We start from the raw sequence: 16729 nt of genomic DNA, 5'->3' as shown, positions 1-16729 counted from the left end.
AAAGACTATAGTCTGATGTGTGTATGGGGCCTTAATAGACCTCGAGTCTCTTCTAGGGTCGCCGCTTACACTACACACACTTCAAAGCACAGGCTTTCATGAAGCCGCTGCTGGCAGAAATATGCGGAAACCAACATTACACATCCGTGTGTAATGATGACACCTGGCATGTGGCAGCCCCGTCCCTCCTCCTCTCCAGTGCTGTCATCCCCATTAAGTGATAACCCCGCCTCCTCAGCCGGCCGGCTCCTCTCTCTCTACACCGGGAAGGAAGGCTGTGTGTTCACCGATCACTCCTCCGTGCATAGACAACCGGAACGATGCTCCGAGGGCGCTGCGCATGGCTGCTGTTATGGCCGCTGCTGGCCATGGTGTCCGGGGAGACGGGAGAGCAGCAGGAGGAGGAGGATGACCCGCACAACAAGCACCTCTACTCGGCCGATATGTTCTCCCATGCCATCAAGGAGGCGCCGCATTTCATCATGTTCTTCGCTCCCTGGTAAGGGCAGGCAGGGATCGGGCGTGTGGGTGGGTAGGCACATTGGCAGGAATAATAACAGAGCTGATCGATCTCCATTATGTTCTGTAATTATTGTGCTGCCCATTGGGGGGTCTTCAGAACGTGGCTGGGTTGGGGTAAAAATAGATCTATGCAGGGAAAATATGGCCTATATACAGTCCGGCTTTTACTTCCCCCACCCACCCACATCCCTAGGCTGGAAAAATGCAAAAGTTTCCCAAGGCCGAAAAACTAGTCTGCTTTGTTCATAGGAAATCCTATTTCCTCTGGAATGGATTTGTAATAACCGAGTCTGTTTGTAGTTTAATTAAGTGTAGAGAGATTAGGCTTTGTACATGCTATACTGTTACATCTGCATACAGAAGCCCTGCCACTCACTGCCTGTGTTAGAACTTTATCTGGGTCTATAAACATTGGATTGTGGCCTCTTGTGATTAGTCAGTGACAGCCAGCCCCTCCACCTCACCACTTTTTTAACCCCTGTTGCACTACGGTGTAGTCAGCTTACCTGTGTGCTTATTTTTGTCCTATTCCATCCTAAACAAATTGTGTTGATCTACACAGATCATCAGGACAGGCCAACAGTGGTATTTGCAGCTTAGTCTGATTGCTTATAGGCAGACATTACTGCTTTATAAAGGTATGCTGTACAATAGTTTGCGTAAGGCCTGCAGTTTACTATAGTTTCATAGCACCTACTATTTTGGTTTTAACGGAGTTAAGTGGGCGTGAGGTCCTGCTGACGTGGCTTTGGAGTTTTGGCATCAGCTTGCGTGTGTACTCAGTGGGCTGTACTTCGATTTCGGGGGTAGTGGTGGTTCACTTTACAGCGCCAGTTCCATCAGTCTGTTTCTGCAGATTTTCTTTAGCTGTCTGTTTTGTCTTTCTGATGCTGACAGAAAGAAACACTGGAACTGGATCGCAAAAAATGTGAAATTAACCTGATTTTTACGGCTTAATTCATCAGTGGCGCAAGCTCGGCACACGCTATGCAGCGGTTGTGCAGCATACCGTTTGCTGGTCACTTACAAAGACCTATTGGGACAATCAAAGTACGGAGATCACTTCCATTAAAGCCATTGGACCCGCCAGACCATAGGGTGGGTTCAGTGGAGCGATGTTCTATTACAATGTTGCTACATAGAACAGCGGCCGTAGCTCAGGAGCACACATTAGTTACCAGCGCATGCTAGCTACATAACCGCTGCGTAGCATGCGCTGAGCTCGCGCTGTGAATCAAGCCCATTTAGCTGAATTTCCTGTAATTTACTTATGTTGTGTTTTCCATTGTTGCAATACAATAGTATTTCAGAACATTCGCATGTATTACCATAGTCTCTTAAATGTCCTTATTTGGGTCGGACTGGGCCGATGGGAGCCTCCCCCAAGTTCCAGCGCTGCATGCTGCGTGTGGGGCAGACCCAGGCACCAGGCTAGCATTGGCCTCAATTCTGGTAGCTATGTGAGGTAAATATTTTTTTTTGTAGGTAAAATACCTCATGCGGTATTTTCCTTTTTTTTTTTTTTTTATTTTATTTTTTTTACCAATTCTGAAAGATTTTTCTGCATTTTCGAACACTCTGTAAAACATGCAGCAAGTGCATGAAGTTCAGTATTTCAGCGGTAAGCTTGCAGTAAATACGTAGTAGTGTTTGTCATCCATACGTTAGGATAGTCTTTGGAAGATTTTTCTTTTTTTGGGGGGGGGGGGGGAGAGTCGATTTGATTATGTAGCAATCTATGAAAAGTATATTAATGAGCATCCTCTATATAAAAACAAATCCAGTAAATAGTTGGAGTTTTATTTCTACTATTCTTTTCTATTACACATCCTGAATAGGAACTCCACTAAAACAGCAATAGGAACTCCAATAAAAACTGCAAAATGCGCACAAATTGATTTTACCCCAGGTAGAGACAGATCTGAGGGCCCATTCACACTAGAAATCACTAAATGCAAACGCTGAGTGATTTTCTTGTGTTTTCCAGCAGTTTATCCTAGTTATCGCCCAATGATTTTTCACTGTATAGAAAGTGTTTTTCCAGCAGTTTTTCAGCGATTAGCGTTTTGCAATTTTCTAGTTCAATCAGCCTTTTGTGGGTAATCTGCAAGGTTGGTTGGGAAAATTCTGTTGGTTGTGAACAGGTGAGCGATTTTCCAGCGTTCTTATACTTAACATTGAAAAGTCAATCACTCAGAAAACGATGCAGGCATCGCGTTTGCATTTCAGCAAATTGCAAATCGCTAAGATGAGAACACTTCCATATACTTTCATTGTACACGCGTTTTTCAAACTGCTCGCGATTTTCAGCTATGCTGAAATCGCTCCGAAAACGCACAAGTGTGATTGGGCCCTGAGGCCTCTTTTTTTTCCACGGACTGTTGTACTGTGTGCTCAGCAAACTGTTACCAGGCAGCAGTGAGCAGGTATCAGGCAGTAGCAAACAGTTGTGAGTTTGAGGCATTTCACTGCCTATCAACTGCCCGTGGAAAAGTTGCCTTAGCAGTAACCCCGAGTCAGGCTCGGGCCGGAAATCCACATCTCAGAGCGATATCTCCGAGCTGGAGCCATGGGAGGTGATTAATGTGCAGGGCTGCCACAGATCTATCTAGTGGTATGATTTGTAGGGTCTAAAAGCTTGTGAAAAAAATTGCACCGCTTTCAGAACTTTAAATCCATAAATAATTATACCGCCAGGGAGGTTAAACTTATCGGTAAATTATGTGCTAACATGCCCCTAATTTCCATGGGAATAGCCATTTTCTGTAAAATTAATGCAAATTACCTCAAATACCTCATAATTTACTGCATGAGGTAAAACATGACTAAAACCTACCAGAATTGCTAAATGTCATTACATTGTGAGGTAAATTACCGTACATGAGACAATTTGTTTGAAAACCCTACCGGAATTGAGGCCATTGTAGCCATGCCACATGCACACATTTCTGAGTGGAGGGTAAGCGGCCATCAGTCTGGCACGGGTGCACCGGGAATGTGAGCAGATCAGGATGGCCAGTAGACTTCAGGGAAGCAGCGAGTCACAAACCGCTCGGCTCTCAGCTGATCACGGGAGAGCATCGTGTGGATTTTCAATTGAGAAGCTAGAGAGAGCTGATGAGCGCGAGATGCTGGGCTGTGAACAGGAGCTCGTGAGGAAGATAACACTGGATCTGCGGAGAGAGACGGAAGGGTATAGCTCTGACAGAGCCAAGGAAAAAAAGATAAGAAACGCCAGTGACAGGTAAAGTATTCGGAGGCATTACAGAAGACAGCTTTCAATTGCAGACTGTGAGGATATGTGTACAGAAGCAGACAGATGAAGAAAAACAGAAAAGGTAAACAGTAAGGGCTCGTTCACATTGCGTTCCGCTCGTGTTAGCGTTCACGTTGTGTGTGTGTGTGTGTTTTTTTTTTTTTTTTTTTGATTCCCGGTGCATGGATGGGCGATCCTTTTTTGTGAAAAGCGCTTTTCCCGAGCGGTTTTTTTAATGCACTCCCTGATGCACTGTACAGCGTACATAGACTTGTTGCTGACTGTACTCTGGAGCTTGCAATCTAATCCTGCCATAGTCAGTCTAATATCCTACTGTATTGTTATGTATTTATATAGCACCGACATCTCGGGAAACACTTTACAGAGTACATGGTTGTGTCACTGACTGTCCACAGAGGAGCTCACACTCTAATCCTACCATAGTTATAGTCTAATGTCCTACCATGTTATGTAGGTATATAGCACTAACATCTGCAACACTTTACAGAAGATGTGGTCACATCACTGACTAACCACCGAGGAGCTTACAATCTAATCCTACCATAGTCATAATCTAATGTCCTGCCATATGATTATGTATTTATAGAGCATTGACATTTTCTTCAGCACTTTACAGAGTACATAGTCATGTCACTGACTGTCTTCAGAAAAGCTCACAATCTAATCCTACCATAGTCCTGATCTCCTGTCCTACCCATATTCTTATGTATTTAAATAACACTTCCATATAGTTACTATTGCACAAGCACTTTAAAAAGTGCTAGCCCTTTGTCATTTAGCGGTAAACTGTCCCTAGTGTAAATGGGCCCTGAGGCTGATTCACATAAAACTTAAAGGGATCCAAACAACTTATTCCTGCCATTTTTACTAGTTTCTAATAGCTGTAGGAGCTGCCCTTTCACCCCTCCCCTCCCCATCCCTCTGCCCTTATTTATCACGGGGAGGTGTGAATGTAATAAAGTGTGACTCTCTAAACCTTTTGAAGTACACTGTCCTTTTTTTAATTACGCAATCCTTATCTGCCGCCTCTTTCTGTGGACAGCAGGCCAGCAGAAGTAGGGCAATAAAAACATTTAAATGTAAAAAGAGGTGGAATAGATTTATTTATTTTTTTTCTTTTTTAAGGAAAGAACATTAATATGCATTTTTAATGTGCTACCAAGATGCCCTGGGTGCTAAAAATGGTGCTCTGTTCACTTTAAGCCTGTCATGATGGGGGCACACATGCGTAGTACGCCCCGACAGAAGGACTCAGTGCGCCGGCAAGTGGAGGATCGAGGCAGCCTGGGAGGATGGTGATGAAACAAACAGCCTGAAGGGGGTGGAGGAATCCCCAGGTATGTATATATATTTTTTTCTTCCCCCAGCTCAGGTTTTTCTTCAAAGGTAAACGATGTTGCAGGACGCCTGTGCACACTGTATAGTTTTGGCTTCAACAATGACTCTCTTTAATTGAGGAAGTGAGTATGTAGCTTTAGACGTGCTCACTGACGTGTTATACTGCTGCTCAGGAAACTACATTATATAATGCTTCTAAACCTGCTGGCATCTGGTTTTTCCAGCTATATTCATTAATTAGTACTAGTGTATCAAATTTGGCGGATCTCAGATTATCAGTGGTGTTTGTTTATGCAAATAAAGTGAAACCGTAAGGTTGTGTTTCCACTTGAGGAAAAGTCTCCTATTAATATATAGTAGCCATTCACATTTGTCAGTCTGCACTGGATCCATTGCACTTCTGTGCAGTCCGCGATAGGCGAATGCGTTCCCCATATAGTCTGTGGTGGTAACGCCCCGGGCTCCAGCAAGACTACAGCGGACCATGGGAGCGAACACTACACTGTCTGCTCCCACTGGCTGCACATGATCCAGCTGCAGGTGGGAACCGGACCTCAACATGGCCGCATATCTAATGATTTTTGTGGCTTGACAGACAATCCGGTTTTGATAATCTTATTGAATTGTATGAAAATCAGTGCCGCAAAACAAGCATGCTCAATCGACAATTTGACCAATTTTCGAGTTTAAATCACTTGAATATCTCAGGCTGACATGGTTGATCAGGTGTGCCGCGGTAACGGCGTACAATGAACGATGGACCCCTAGCTGCTGTCCCCCAAATGTAAATGTGCCTCCCTCCCGCCGTGCATTCAAATCTCACCTGTCCAAGAGCTGCCAGGTGCGCGTGTCACGTCACACGTGGGCCATGTGCTATACGCAGAGAAAAAAAGACACCGAGATCCCAATATAGTGTAGTATGTATTGAAAGGAGGATAAGTGGCAAAAGTATAAACGTTTTATACTCACAAACATGGGTTACCTCCAAGGCAACCACTGTATAGGCAGGTGAGGAGTTTAACCTGTCTTCACTTAGGATTAAGAAGTCGCTCTCTGTAGACAGGAAAAGAGAGGGGTGGATACAAGACTGCGAGATGAACAAAGGCGCCTCTGTTCATCTCCCATGTGCTGTACACAGCCACCGTAGCTGCGTGTGTGACGCCGGCCCTCATGGGGAAGCAGCGGACGAGCCTGGAAGCAACTGGATAGTCGTGGCCACTGGAAGAGGTGAGATTCAAATGCCTGGGCAATGGGGGCAGTAAACATTTGGGGGGGGGAGTGGCGGAGGCGGCGTCGCTAGGCCGATTCCGGATGGATTTCATGCTGAAACCTTTTGGGAATCGACCTTCGGTGTATGGACGGGCAGTCAGCCAACAGATCTCTCTCTGATCAGATAGAGATCTGTTTCTTGGTCGATCTGCCCATACATCGCTCTGATCTAGCGTTTTTCAGAGTGGCAGAAACTCCTCAGAAATCTAAGAGATGCTGCAGCCCCCGAGTTTGCGTTTGTGAAAAAAAACGAACCGCTCTGGTGTGCACCAGCCCATTGAAATACATTAGCCAAGCGTTTTTCTATCCCCAAGCATCGCTCTGGTGTGCACCAGCCCTGAGTCAGAACATTTTCTTTACGGCTCCAGGATCTAAAAATTGCTCCAACTCCTAAAGAGTAAATATGATATTCTATTTCTCATAATGGTCATCATAAATAACTTGTATATACAGTGATAGCAGTTGCTTATAAAGCATTCTGCAATAAAGCAGTCACCGTATTTTTTTAAATCAGATATAGCGGATTGTGACTATATATTTGTGTACACAGGAATCTTTTATATATTATGAATAACCTCTATGCTGTGAAAATAAAGCCCGAGAAGTAGTATTGTCACTAATGAGATGCAAATATTTCTGTGCTTATGCAGATTTATGCAACTAGAAAATGCACTAACCTCATTTCACCTTCAGGAGTTGATTGGTCAATTTTTAAGCTGCATACATTTATTATGGAATATTTGCATAATCTTACATCAACTGAATTATTTGTATCTTATTTACTTCCCTAGTTGACTTCCCTAGTCACTACTGCTGCATCCATCTGAGCTGTTATGTAAACTGACATTCATATACAGCTTTGAGGCCTGGAACCCACTAGAGCATTTTTTTTGACCGTTTAGGGAGCTCTTTCAATCGCTAGCGATTTCCCTAAACGCTCTGCCAATGTAAATGGATGGGTCAGATTCCACTAGAGCGATTTCGATTAAGGAAATCACAATCGCAGGACATGCAGCATTTTGGGAGCATTTCCACTCTAATGAATCGTGTAGGAGCTGGGAAAACGCTCCCAAAATCGATTGCAAAACTCTATCACAAATCGCTAGTGGTTGCGGTAGCGTTTTGCGCTTTTAGTGGGTTTCAGGCCTCATGTATTTTAGTATTTTAAAAAAGAGAAATGGTATTATATGGGCTGTAATTTAAACAAGTGCATTTGAGTGTTTAACACTTGTAACTATTGTCAGCTCTTGTACAGTTGTTCCTGATTTACAAAATCTCTTTGCTCATGAAATCAATTAATTTGATATGTTATCAAATTGGGGTTAATGAATACAAATTAAGTTATACAGTAGTACTGTACTCTACATATGCACTCCCTGCTAACTGTTGTGAATCCACTAATAGTGTTGTGCACGTTGCATGTAGAGGTGTTGTCTATCACCTGTAAACCTGCTTTAGATCGTACGTGAAGAATGTGTGATACTGGGCATAGACGGCCAATCGGCCGCCGGATTGACTCCCGCCGCGTCCCTGCTCGTCTGCGTGGATAGATTCCTGCTTATCCCCGCCGGCGCTCCTTATCAGCCGCTCGATTCCTCGCTATTGTTCGCCGGCGGGGATCGAGCGGGGAATCTATCCGGCACATCATCGGACCTGTCAGATATTATCAATCGAGCCATCAGCGGCTCGATTGATGACAGCGCACCTCGCCGTGTATGCCCAGCATAATGGGGAAGAATCCCCTCATTCTTCTGCAGAGTATCTGCACATCACTCTTATGCTGGGCATACACGGCGAGGTGCGCTGTTATCAATCAAGCCGCTGATGGCTCGATTGATGATATCAGACAGGACCGATGACCTGCCGGATAGATCCTCCAGCGGCTGATAAGGAGCGCCGGCGGGGATGAGCGGGAATCGATCTGCGCGGGGACGCAGCGGGAGTCGATCCGGCGGCTAATCGGCATTACAGTTAGATTGCCTAAGGCCTGATTGATGGTCTTTGTTTCTATCTACACCATCTGCATGTACTCCTACCAAGGGCTAGCTTTGGCAAAGATGAAATGCCCTTTGTTACATACTTTCAATCCACAAGATTGCAATATGTGAATTAGAGGAGTCAGAATTATTTAGATGGGGAATAAATATAGTTTGTAACTTGCACCACTTGATACTGAGGCAGTATTCACAGTGGTCAGCTGCGTTGCACGATAATTATGCGTGTCACCTCACTGCCCATACAATTCTATTAGCCTTTTTACAGTACTGCATAGTAACTGATCACGTTATTCTAACTATCTGCATGCAGGCTTTGTGTTAAAGTCTATGTCCAGTCTCCACTGCAGTTCACACTTATTATAGCACATCATAATGCGTGTGTTATGCAGCTGACCACTGTGAACCTAGCCTGAAAATTGTTTAGATTGCCAACCACCACTATGCCAAACAGAGCGTCTGTTGCCCGCCATTCCCCTGTGCTCCTGCCCATGTTCGACCAATTAAAGGGGGGCATTTGGATCCATGTCTGATTTACATACTGTACCCAGCAGAAGCCGCAGCGAATCGCGAAGGCTCTGTCCAGGGAACCTTGCTCTTTCCTCCTTGCTGCATATTGGTGAGTCTTCTGGTCCTCACGCTTTGCATTTTTCGGTTACCACTGCTCTCCATCCACACTGCTTCACTGCTACTTGGCTCACACTTCCATCTTCTATGGCCTATCTCTTTGCTCCTTTTTATTGATTTCTATCACTTGTCACTTGCGGGCAGACGGCTTCCAGCTCTCTTGCTCTTTATATACTATACTTTTTCTCTTTGCTGGTGCAAATATTTGTATTTGTGCAATTCCACATATGTGTTCATCATAACAGCACTGGCACTTTATTGTTCTCCCTTTGTGCAATACCTATGCATTATTTATGGAAGAGCGAGCCTTTGGGTATATAATGCATTTATTTACTGATATTGTGTGACGACGTATACCCTGGCAGAATTTGGTTTTGTTTTTATATTTTTGTAATGTAGTATATCAATAAAACTTATGTCATTTTCATGACATTAGTGTGATGCGGTATTTGTGGGGGTCCGTGTTTGTTTTGTTGATTTTTATATAGTGACAGTTTGAGAGGGCCCTAGTTTTTATTAGAATATTTCATCAATCTATAATGAGGATTTCCATCTTATAAACTGACTCAAATTATAATTTGTAGGCTGCTGTGTGTCTGTATGTCCTTTTGGGATGGTGTGCGCATGCAGGGGGGGGGGGGGTGGCGTGTGCGCGCTGCAGGATGGTGTATATATGCGCTGCAGGATGGTGAGCGCATTTCTGCCCCACGCAGCAGTGCATATGCCACCAACTAGTTAAAAATATTGCATAATGTATGCCTACCTTAGGAACCAACAGGTCCAGTCAGTGCCATTCTCCTCCTCTAGCAGCTGCTGGTCGGTTCCCTGCAATTTGGTCATACACAGACTGCTACCTTCTTTTCACAACAGCTTCATTAGCTGTGCTTGGTGAGTGAGTAGAAGTATTGCATTCACCCTCTGTACAGTGAACAGCACCTGTCAGTGCCGTAGCAGAATGCAGTGCTGCTTCCGTGTACTAACTAAGGGATCTGCAGGCTGTTATAATGCAACAGAGGTGGTTAGAATGCATAACACTTTCTCTGGTTGTGTGTAGTGGAGGTTGGAGGGGGGCATCTTTTGTAATGCTGACTACTGGAGTTGTTGGTGTGTAACTGAAAGAGGGCTGAACTATTTTACTGTGGAACCATGCTGTTGTAATACGTGCTTTATTCAGGTGGGCACTGTCTTGCTGAGATGAGCAAAGTTTACCTTGAAAAAGAACATCACTATGCTGTGAGTGCTACTGCTTTCCCATACCATCATGAATGCTTGCTTTTCAACTGTGGATTGGAAACCTGACAGATGGTCCTTCTCTTTCCTTTCTAAAATGTGCTGTGGTTATCAGATTCAAAATGAACATAGTTTTCCTAAACTAGTTACCTATATACTTCATTATGCTGGCTTTTATATTAAATACAGAATGTAAATCATTTGCAAGTCATTGCATTCTGTTTTACCTACATTTTATATTGTCTCAATATTTTTGGGATCTGAATTGCCAGTTGTTTTGACTGCAAATTTGGTTGCTAATTGTATCGGATATCAAAAGTGAGCATTTAAATACAATTGCAGCTTATTTTGTTTGGTCAAATTTTAATCTGCATACAAAAGGAAATATATTAACTGCTGTTGTTTAACTTTTAGGTGTGGCCACTGCCTGCGTCTTCAGCCTACGTGGAATGAGCTGGGTGATAAGTATAATAATATGGAGAAGGCTCCAGTTTACGTTGCCAAGGTGGATTGTACAGTGGATAATGCACTGTGTTCTGAAAATGGAGTCCGAGGGTACCCCACGTAAGTTTTCATGTAAAAGCTGTATTTCTGCCTATTGCCCTTAGTTGTGCATCCTTGAAAGAAAGTGTGAGCTTCCCCAGAACATATTTAGCTTGGTGTTACGCTAGGTTTCCACTGCAGCAGCACATTACAAGAATTATTCAAAAGATCTAGCTTTAAGCGGTTTACTGCATTCATCCAAATCTGTCCGTTTGTTATCAGTAAAAATATGCCCCAATTTTCTCACACAGCAGATTTGGGCTGATGTGTTTTATACATACTTATTAGGAATATTAAGAAACCATACTTGCGTACTTTTGAGATAAGGAAGCTTATAACGAGGTGTAGGAAAGCCATCATCTTTAGTTCTTCTTTCTGTGGTTTTATATTGATTTGTTGATGGCAGTAGGTTGTTACGCAAGCTTTTACCAAGCATGGGGCAGATCGGACTTGCATTTGAACATCTGATCTACATACAATCCTCATAGATCAGTGACTTAGAAAATTAATAACGGGCTCCTGGGGTATAACACTATCTGGGGGGAACAAAAGGAGCACAGCAGTCCATAGCATAGATTTCTATTAGATTTCATGCTGAAATCTATTATAAATGTATTTGCTGTGTGTCAGGAAGCAGATCAGATTCGAATCAGAGAGGGATCTATCTTTTGGGCGGCTATCAATTGTGTGGCCACCTTAAGACAGGTGAACGCAAAATAAAATATCTACTTACATGGGGCTCCCTCCAGCCTCCTGTCCCTCGCCATAGCTCCGGTGTCTCCGGATCCGCTTCGTTGCAGATGGCAACCTAGTCAGGTTAGCATCTTCTGTGCCTGCTAGTGGCCTGGAGCATTTTGTGCAGGCACAGAAGTACTGCACCTGCACCGAATGCTCCAGGCCACACAAGCACAGGCGCAGAAGATGCCGAACTGGCGAGGAGGGGATGTGCAACGGAGGGGATCCAGGGACACCGGAGCTGTGCCGAGGGACATATCGGCTGCCAGGGGCTGGAAGAAGCCCCAGGTAAGTAGATCGTGTGTTTTTTGCTCGCACCTGTCCATTAAGCAAGTCAGCATGGTTAGCAGTTGAAAGTTAGACTTCCCAATTTATTTATTTAAACGCACACGTTACCAGGTACAGGAAAGCATACTTTTCGTTGACTGCATGCTTTACTGTACCTTCATGCGACAGTAACTCATCGTTAATCTGCGTTACCACTTTTTGTTGCATTGTAATGTGGCGTAATGACTTTAACGTGGCATCACAACGCAATGTCCTACTGTGAACCTAGCCTAAATGATTTTTGTTTTTTAGCAGTGATGAGTTAGTCCTATTTAAATAACCTCTTACTTTTAAAATGTTTAGTTTTTTCTTGTGATAATGTGTGTTCAGTGTATTTATACCACTGGATGCCATAGAATGGGCCCGTATTGTGTGGTTATAAAATTCTGCAAATCTTCCATTAGCCAGATTTAGTTACGTATTAAACATCTGTTGACGTTACCTTTCAGTGCTTTTCTCTGCTCTCTCATGTCTGATAATTGCCATGATATTTACATGTCTAGTGACTAATAATGTTTCCTCTTATTGTTTTCTTTTAGTCTGAAGTTATTTAAACCGGGCCAAGAAGCTGTGAAGTATCAGGGAGTGCGGGATTTCCAGGCTTTGGAAAACTGGATGCTTCAAACGCTAAATGAGCAAGCAGAAGTGAGTGTGCAGGAAGTGCAGCCTTCCTGAACATTTTTCCTCTGCAGTCTAGTTTGTGTTTAAAGGGACCGTGTAACCTTCATTGATGTTCTTTTCTGCTAATTAAGTTTTGTGAGGTAGTTGGGGGTTCTTGGGATCTTCCTGCTTTTTGGTAGGTGTGGCCCTATGTGAGGGAACCACTTGGGTTTAGGCAGGCATGAGAGATCATCAGTGGGTACAAACACAAATTTTGCTTGAAACATGGAAAAATGTATTGGAAATGTAAAGCATGCGTAAACCTACATAACCTTTTCGATTGTAGCCATACTTGTGGCTTCTTTAATGTTACCAAATACTGCTGGGCCCCTTGGCATCATTGGATTCGGTCAAAGCTTTGAATGAGAGGGAAAGCTGAGGGGCCCAACAGTACATGGGGACACTAAAAACGCCACAGGTATGGCCACCTTGTATATTTTTAGTTAGTTACCCTGTGATTTTTCTAGGGAACATTCCTTTTTGGTATCCCTCAAATGTTTTCTATGCTAGAGGTGTATTCCGTGTATAGCCGTGGGATTGGACCTCCTCAACTGGTGTCATGTCTTGTGCATAGTATTGATTTAGTATGTATGTGACCAGCTTTTACACAAAGTTCTGTTGTAGAGAGGGGTTTTTATATGTATCGGTTTGTGCTAATTTAAATAATGGAAAATAGCTGCTGAATTAGCCCATGGTTTACCGTTCTTTCTTTACAGCAGCGTTCAGATGTCTCCTCTCACTTTCCTCTTCATTATTAAGCAATGACTCCCTACAGACATTCTGCCATGACAGGCTATCAAGCATGTATACATCCTAATATAAAGCATGCTGCTCCCCTATAAACATACAAATGCACCAAAGGTTTAAAATTGAGGCTTTAAATGGAGCCAACCCTAATTTGCTAGTCAAAAAGCATCACATTTATTCTTGTACAAAATTCCTCAAGGCCTTACAGATTGAGGAACAACATGCAGCTTACCATGCAGAGTCCCAAATAATGACTGGACACGTGTTCACGGTAAACCACTGCTTCCTCAGAGGCAAAGTAACCCAGTCTGTTTAAAAAAATAAATAAAAAAAAATTACATACATACCCACAAATGGACAGTGTGTATCAGGGTTCAAAACAAAGCAAGAACTGCAAAGGCCTCGATTCATAAAGCATTCCCGCATGCGCATAAATCACTGCCTTGTGCGGTGATTATCTTAACAAAAGTAACAAAATGTCCATTCATAAAAATTAGAGGAAGCGGTATGCGGACGGGGATTACCGCTACCTCTGATGTGGCGAGAGGAGTGCGGAATACATTGCAGTGAAGGGCACAGACCTCCCAAGCAGCAGCAGAGAGAGCAGCGCACTGAGGAACTCAGCCAGCTTCTGTGATTCCGCAAGGCTCCCGACAGCCTACCGCCTGCCTACAGCGGGAAATCTCCGCTCTGCTATCGCAACTGGCAACATTTTATGAATGACCACCCAGAAGTCTGAAATACCAAGCGCTGAGTTTTCCCGCACGGATTTACTTCACCGAACATACTTTTATGAATCGAGGCCAAAGAATCTTACCAATTCCACACTTTAAAGTTTCTTGTGGATCTAAAATGAATTGATACCACCAGCCATAAGTGGACTGTACTACGAAACAGGGCTGTGAAGTCGGTACACAAATCATCCGACTCTAACTCCGACTCCTCAGTTTATGAAACATCTGACTCCAGGTACCAAAAATGGCTCCAACTCCTCGACTCTGACACCTTAGTCTAATACTTACCAGGGCTGTGGATTTGGTACAAAAATCATCCGACCCTGACTCCTCAGTTTATGAAACCACCGACTTCAACTCAGACTCCTGGTACCCAAAATTACCCTGACTCTTGGCCTCCAGCTCCGACTCCACAGCCCTGCTATAAAAAACGGGGAGGGGGGGGGGGGGCGGCAACTGAACTTCAGCTGAGAAATCAGTGCATGAGGCTTTTTGATTTGATGTGAGTTCAGAACCATTGTTGCCCGGTAAAAGGAGGTTCTTGTACACAAAAAGCACTTTCTTTCCCTGGGCATGTCCCAGTGCTGAACTGCTAGTTTATTACCTGATGATGTTTTGGGTGGCTGTTGGGGAGTATCTGGGTAGAATTGGGGGCATGAGGGACCCTTTAGACAAGCAGCAGGAAGATGTTCAGTAGTAAGTGCTCTGACCCACCAGACTTTTCAATTTAAAGTTCTGGCAAGTGCATTTTAAACCATGAACTGCATGGGGCACAAGCATGTCCAGTTTAATTCTGTCATCAAACAAGTAGTTGATCTTAATAAAGCACGATATTTAGAACTTGGAAGGACAACCTCTACTACCTGTTTTTGAACTTTACTGGGCTCTTATATTTCCAATTTTCGAGCTCAAATATTTAACTAAAACTTTCATTTTCTTACTAAATTTAAGACTGACGTATTGATTCCATTCACTGCATAGACTTTTCCTGGCACTTAAATAGACAAGCTCCAAAACATGTGTATGTGTTTATGTTCTGTGGAACATCAGCTTTCATAATACTTTTTAGACTACAAAGCATGCCTGATTGAGGCATCTCAAGCTTGTAGTCCATAAGTGATTTAACAAAACCGCTCAGAATTATTCATAGGTTCTCTTGGCACATAATTACAGTGACAGTGGTGTGATGTGAGAGTTGTATGGCATTGGAATCTGATAACAACCACCTTGTAATAGTCCAGTTTTGCACAACCACATATATCTAGCTGGGTGATCTATTTGTACAAACTCATAAGAGCTATGTGCCGTCTTCTAGGAGCCGAAGGTTGAGCAAGAAACTCCTAAAACTTTAGAAGCCAAGCAGGGCCTGTATGAACTCACCTCAGGAAACTTCAAGGATCACGTTGCTGAAGGTATTGAAAAAAATGACGCCATTAATTTGTATTAAACTTTTCCTGGTCATCATAAAATCTGCCTGAACCTGTACTTACATAACTTGTCTGTTCTAAAGTAAAGAAAAATGCAATGGCACAATGAATCTTTGTATTCCTTGCTGGTGTCAGTGACGTAAGTTTAAGAAATGAGCAGCAAAATGAATCTGTGGAATTTCATTCACGATGTGAGATTATGCAGCTTTTTTTTTTTTTTTTTTTTTTTTTTTTTTTTTTTCCCCCTGCACATGCGGTTCAGATGGCAGCCTATTGATTTTCATTAGGCTGCGTCTTTGTCCAAATCGCATGCAGGGAAACGCTGCAAATTTGCAACAGTGGAAACGGGCCCTAAAGGTTTTATCATTTACTGAATGATTACACATTCTGTTGCTATGGAGAAGAGCAGCACAGAGCAGCCGGTGCAAGTAGAACAATTACCTCGGCTGAGACTATCTGCCAAGTGGATTGCTCACTGACGCATCCAGGGGGATCAGGTGCCACTGCACACATACTAAGTTCTCATCAGAGATGGCCCCGACCTGCTGCTTCGGCAGACAACCATCTCTTGTGTCAACAAGTCTTTACCCTACTGTCCAGTTTAAGCGCACTTAGCAGCGTTTTGCCCCTTTAAAAAAAAAAACCTCCCCGCAAGGGATGTTTGTAATAGTGTGTGCTGCGGGGTCGGGGAGCACCATTTCTTGCCTATGGGGTGCTGCTACACTAGCCTCTGGCTCGTTGGGAATGCTCAGTCTTCTCATAGCGACATTTTAATTCGGGCGGGGTGGGGTGGGGGAGCAGGCGTTATGTAGTCCGATCAGATCACAGTACAGCGCTGTACTCTCATCTAACAGGACTACCTCTCCCGGCATGTGACCCCTGCTGGGAATTACAAATGCAGGCAGAAGCAGCGAGGGGCATGAAAAGATGTAATGTATGTATGTTTTAATGTTTACATTGGTCAATAATAGCCTGATATTGCAAGCCGATCAATTTCCCTTGTTTAGAAGCCGTTTAGAGAGAGATTAATTCTTATCACATTGCACACTCGATCACAATTAGATTTGAGCAAAAATCTGTTGATTATTGGTTAATCTGCTAGCAGTGCACCACTCTATGCATTGCTGTGTGTTCATGGATTCTCCTGTCCCCTCACAGGGAAATCGCATTCTCTCAAAAAAAATGCCCAAAATCAATCAAGTGTTAATCAGGCATGTTGGGGGCAATATATTTTCAGCAGATATACTGATACAGATCTGCTGGAAAAATCAGTATGTGTGTGTTTAGGTTTTGTCTTGA

General features: G+C 43.5%; 1 protein-coding gene across 1 annotated transcript in view; it reads left to right on the top strand.

Annotated features, from left to right (window-relative positions):
- The first annotated feature begins 218 nt into the window (after nucleotides 1-218).
- The window catches only part of TXNDC5 (thioredoxin domain containing 5), a 40279-nt gene continuing 23768 nt past the window's right edge, over nucleotides 219-16729 (top strand). The window contains exons 1-4 of the mRNA XM_068236865.1: nucleotides 219-499; nucleotides 10672-10821; nucleotides 12402-12507; nucleotides 15319-15415. Of these exons, the coding sequence (XP_068092966.1) occupies nucleotides 321-499; nucleotides 10672-10821; nucleotides 12402-12507; nucleotides 15319-15415 (532 nt within the window). The 5' untranslated portion in view covers nucleotides 219-320. The remainder of the gene's footprint in view (nucleotides 500-10671; nucleotides 10822-12401; nucleotides 12508-15318; nucleotides 15416-16729) is intronic.

Source organism: Hyperolius riggenbachi, chromosome 5 (assembly GCF_040937935.1).
Source record: "Hyperolius riggenbachi isolate aHypRig1 chromosome 5, aHypRig1.pri, whole genome shotgun sequence".
NCBI lineage: Eukaryota > Metazoa > Chordata > Amphibia > Anura > Hyperoliidae > Hyperolius > Hyperolius riggenbachi.
This window is presented reverse-complemented; position numbering and strand designations above follow the sequence as displayed.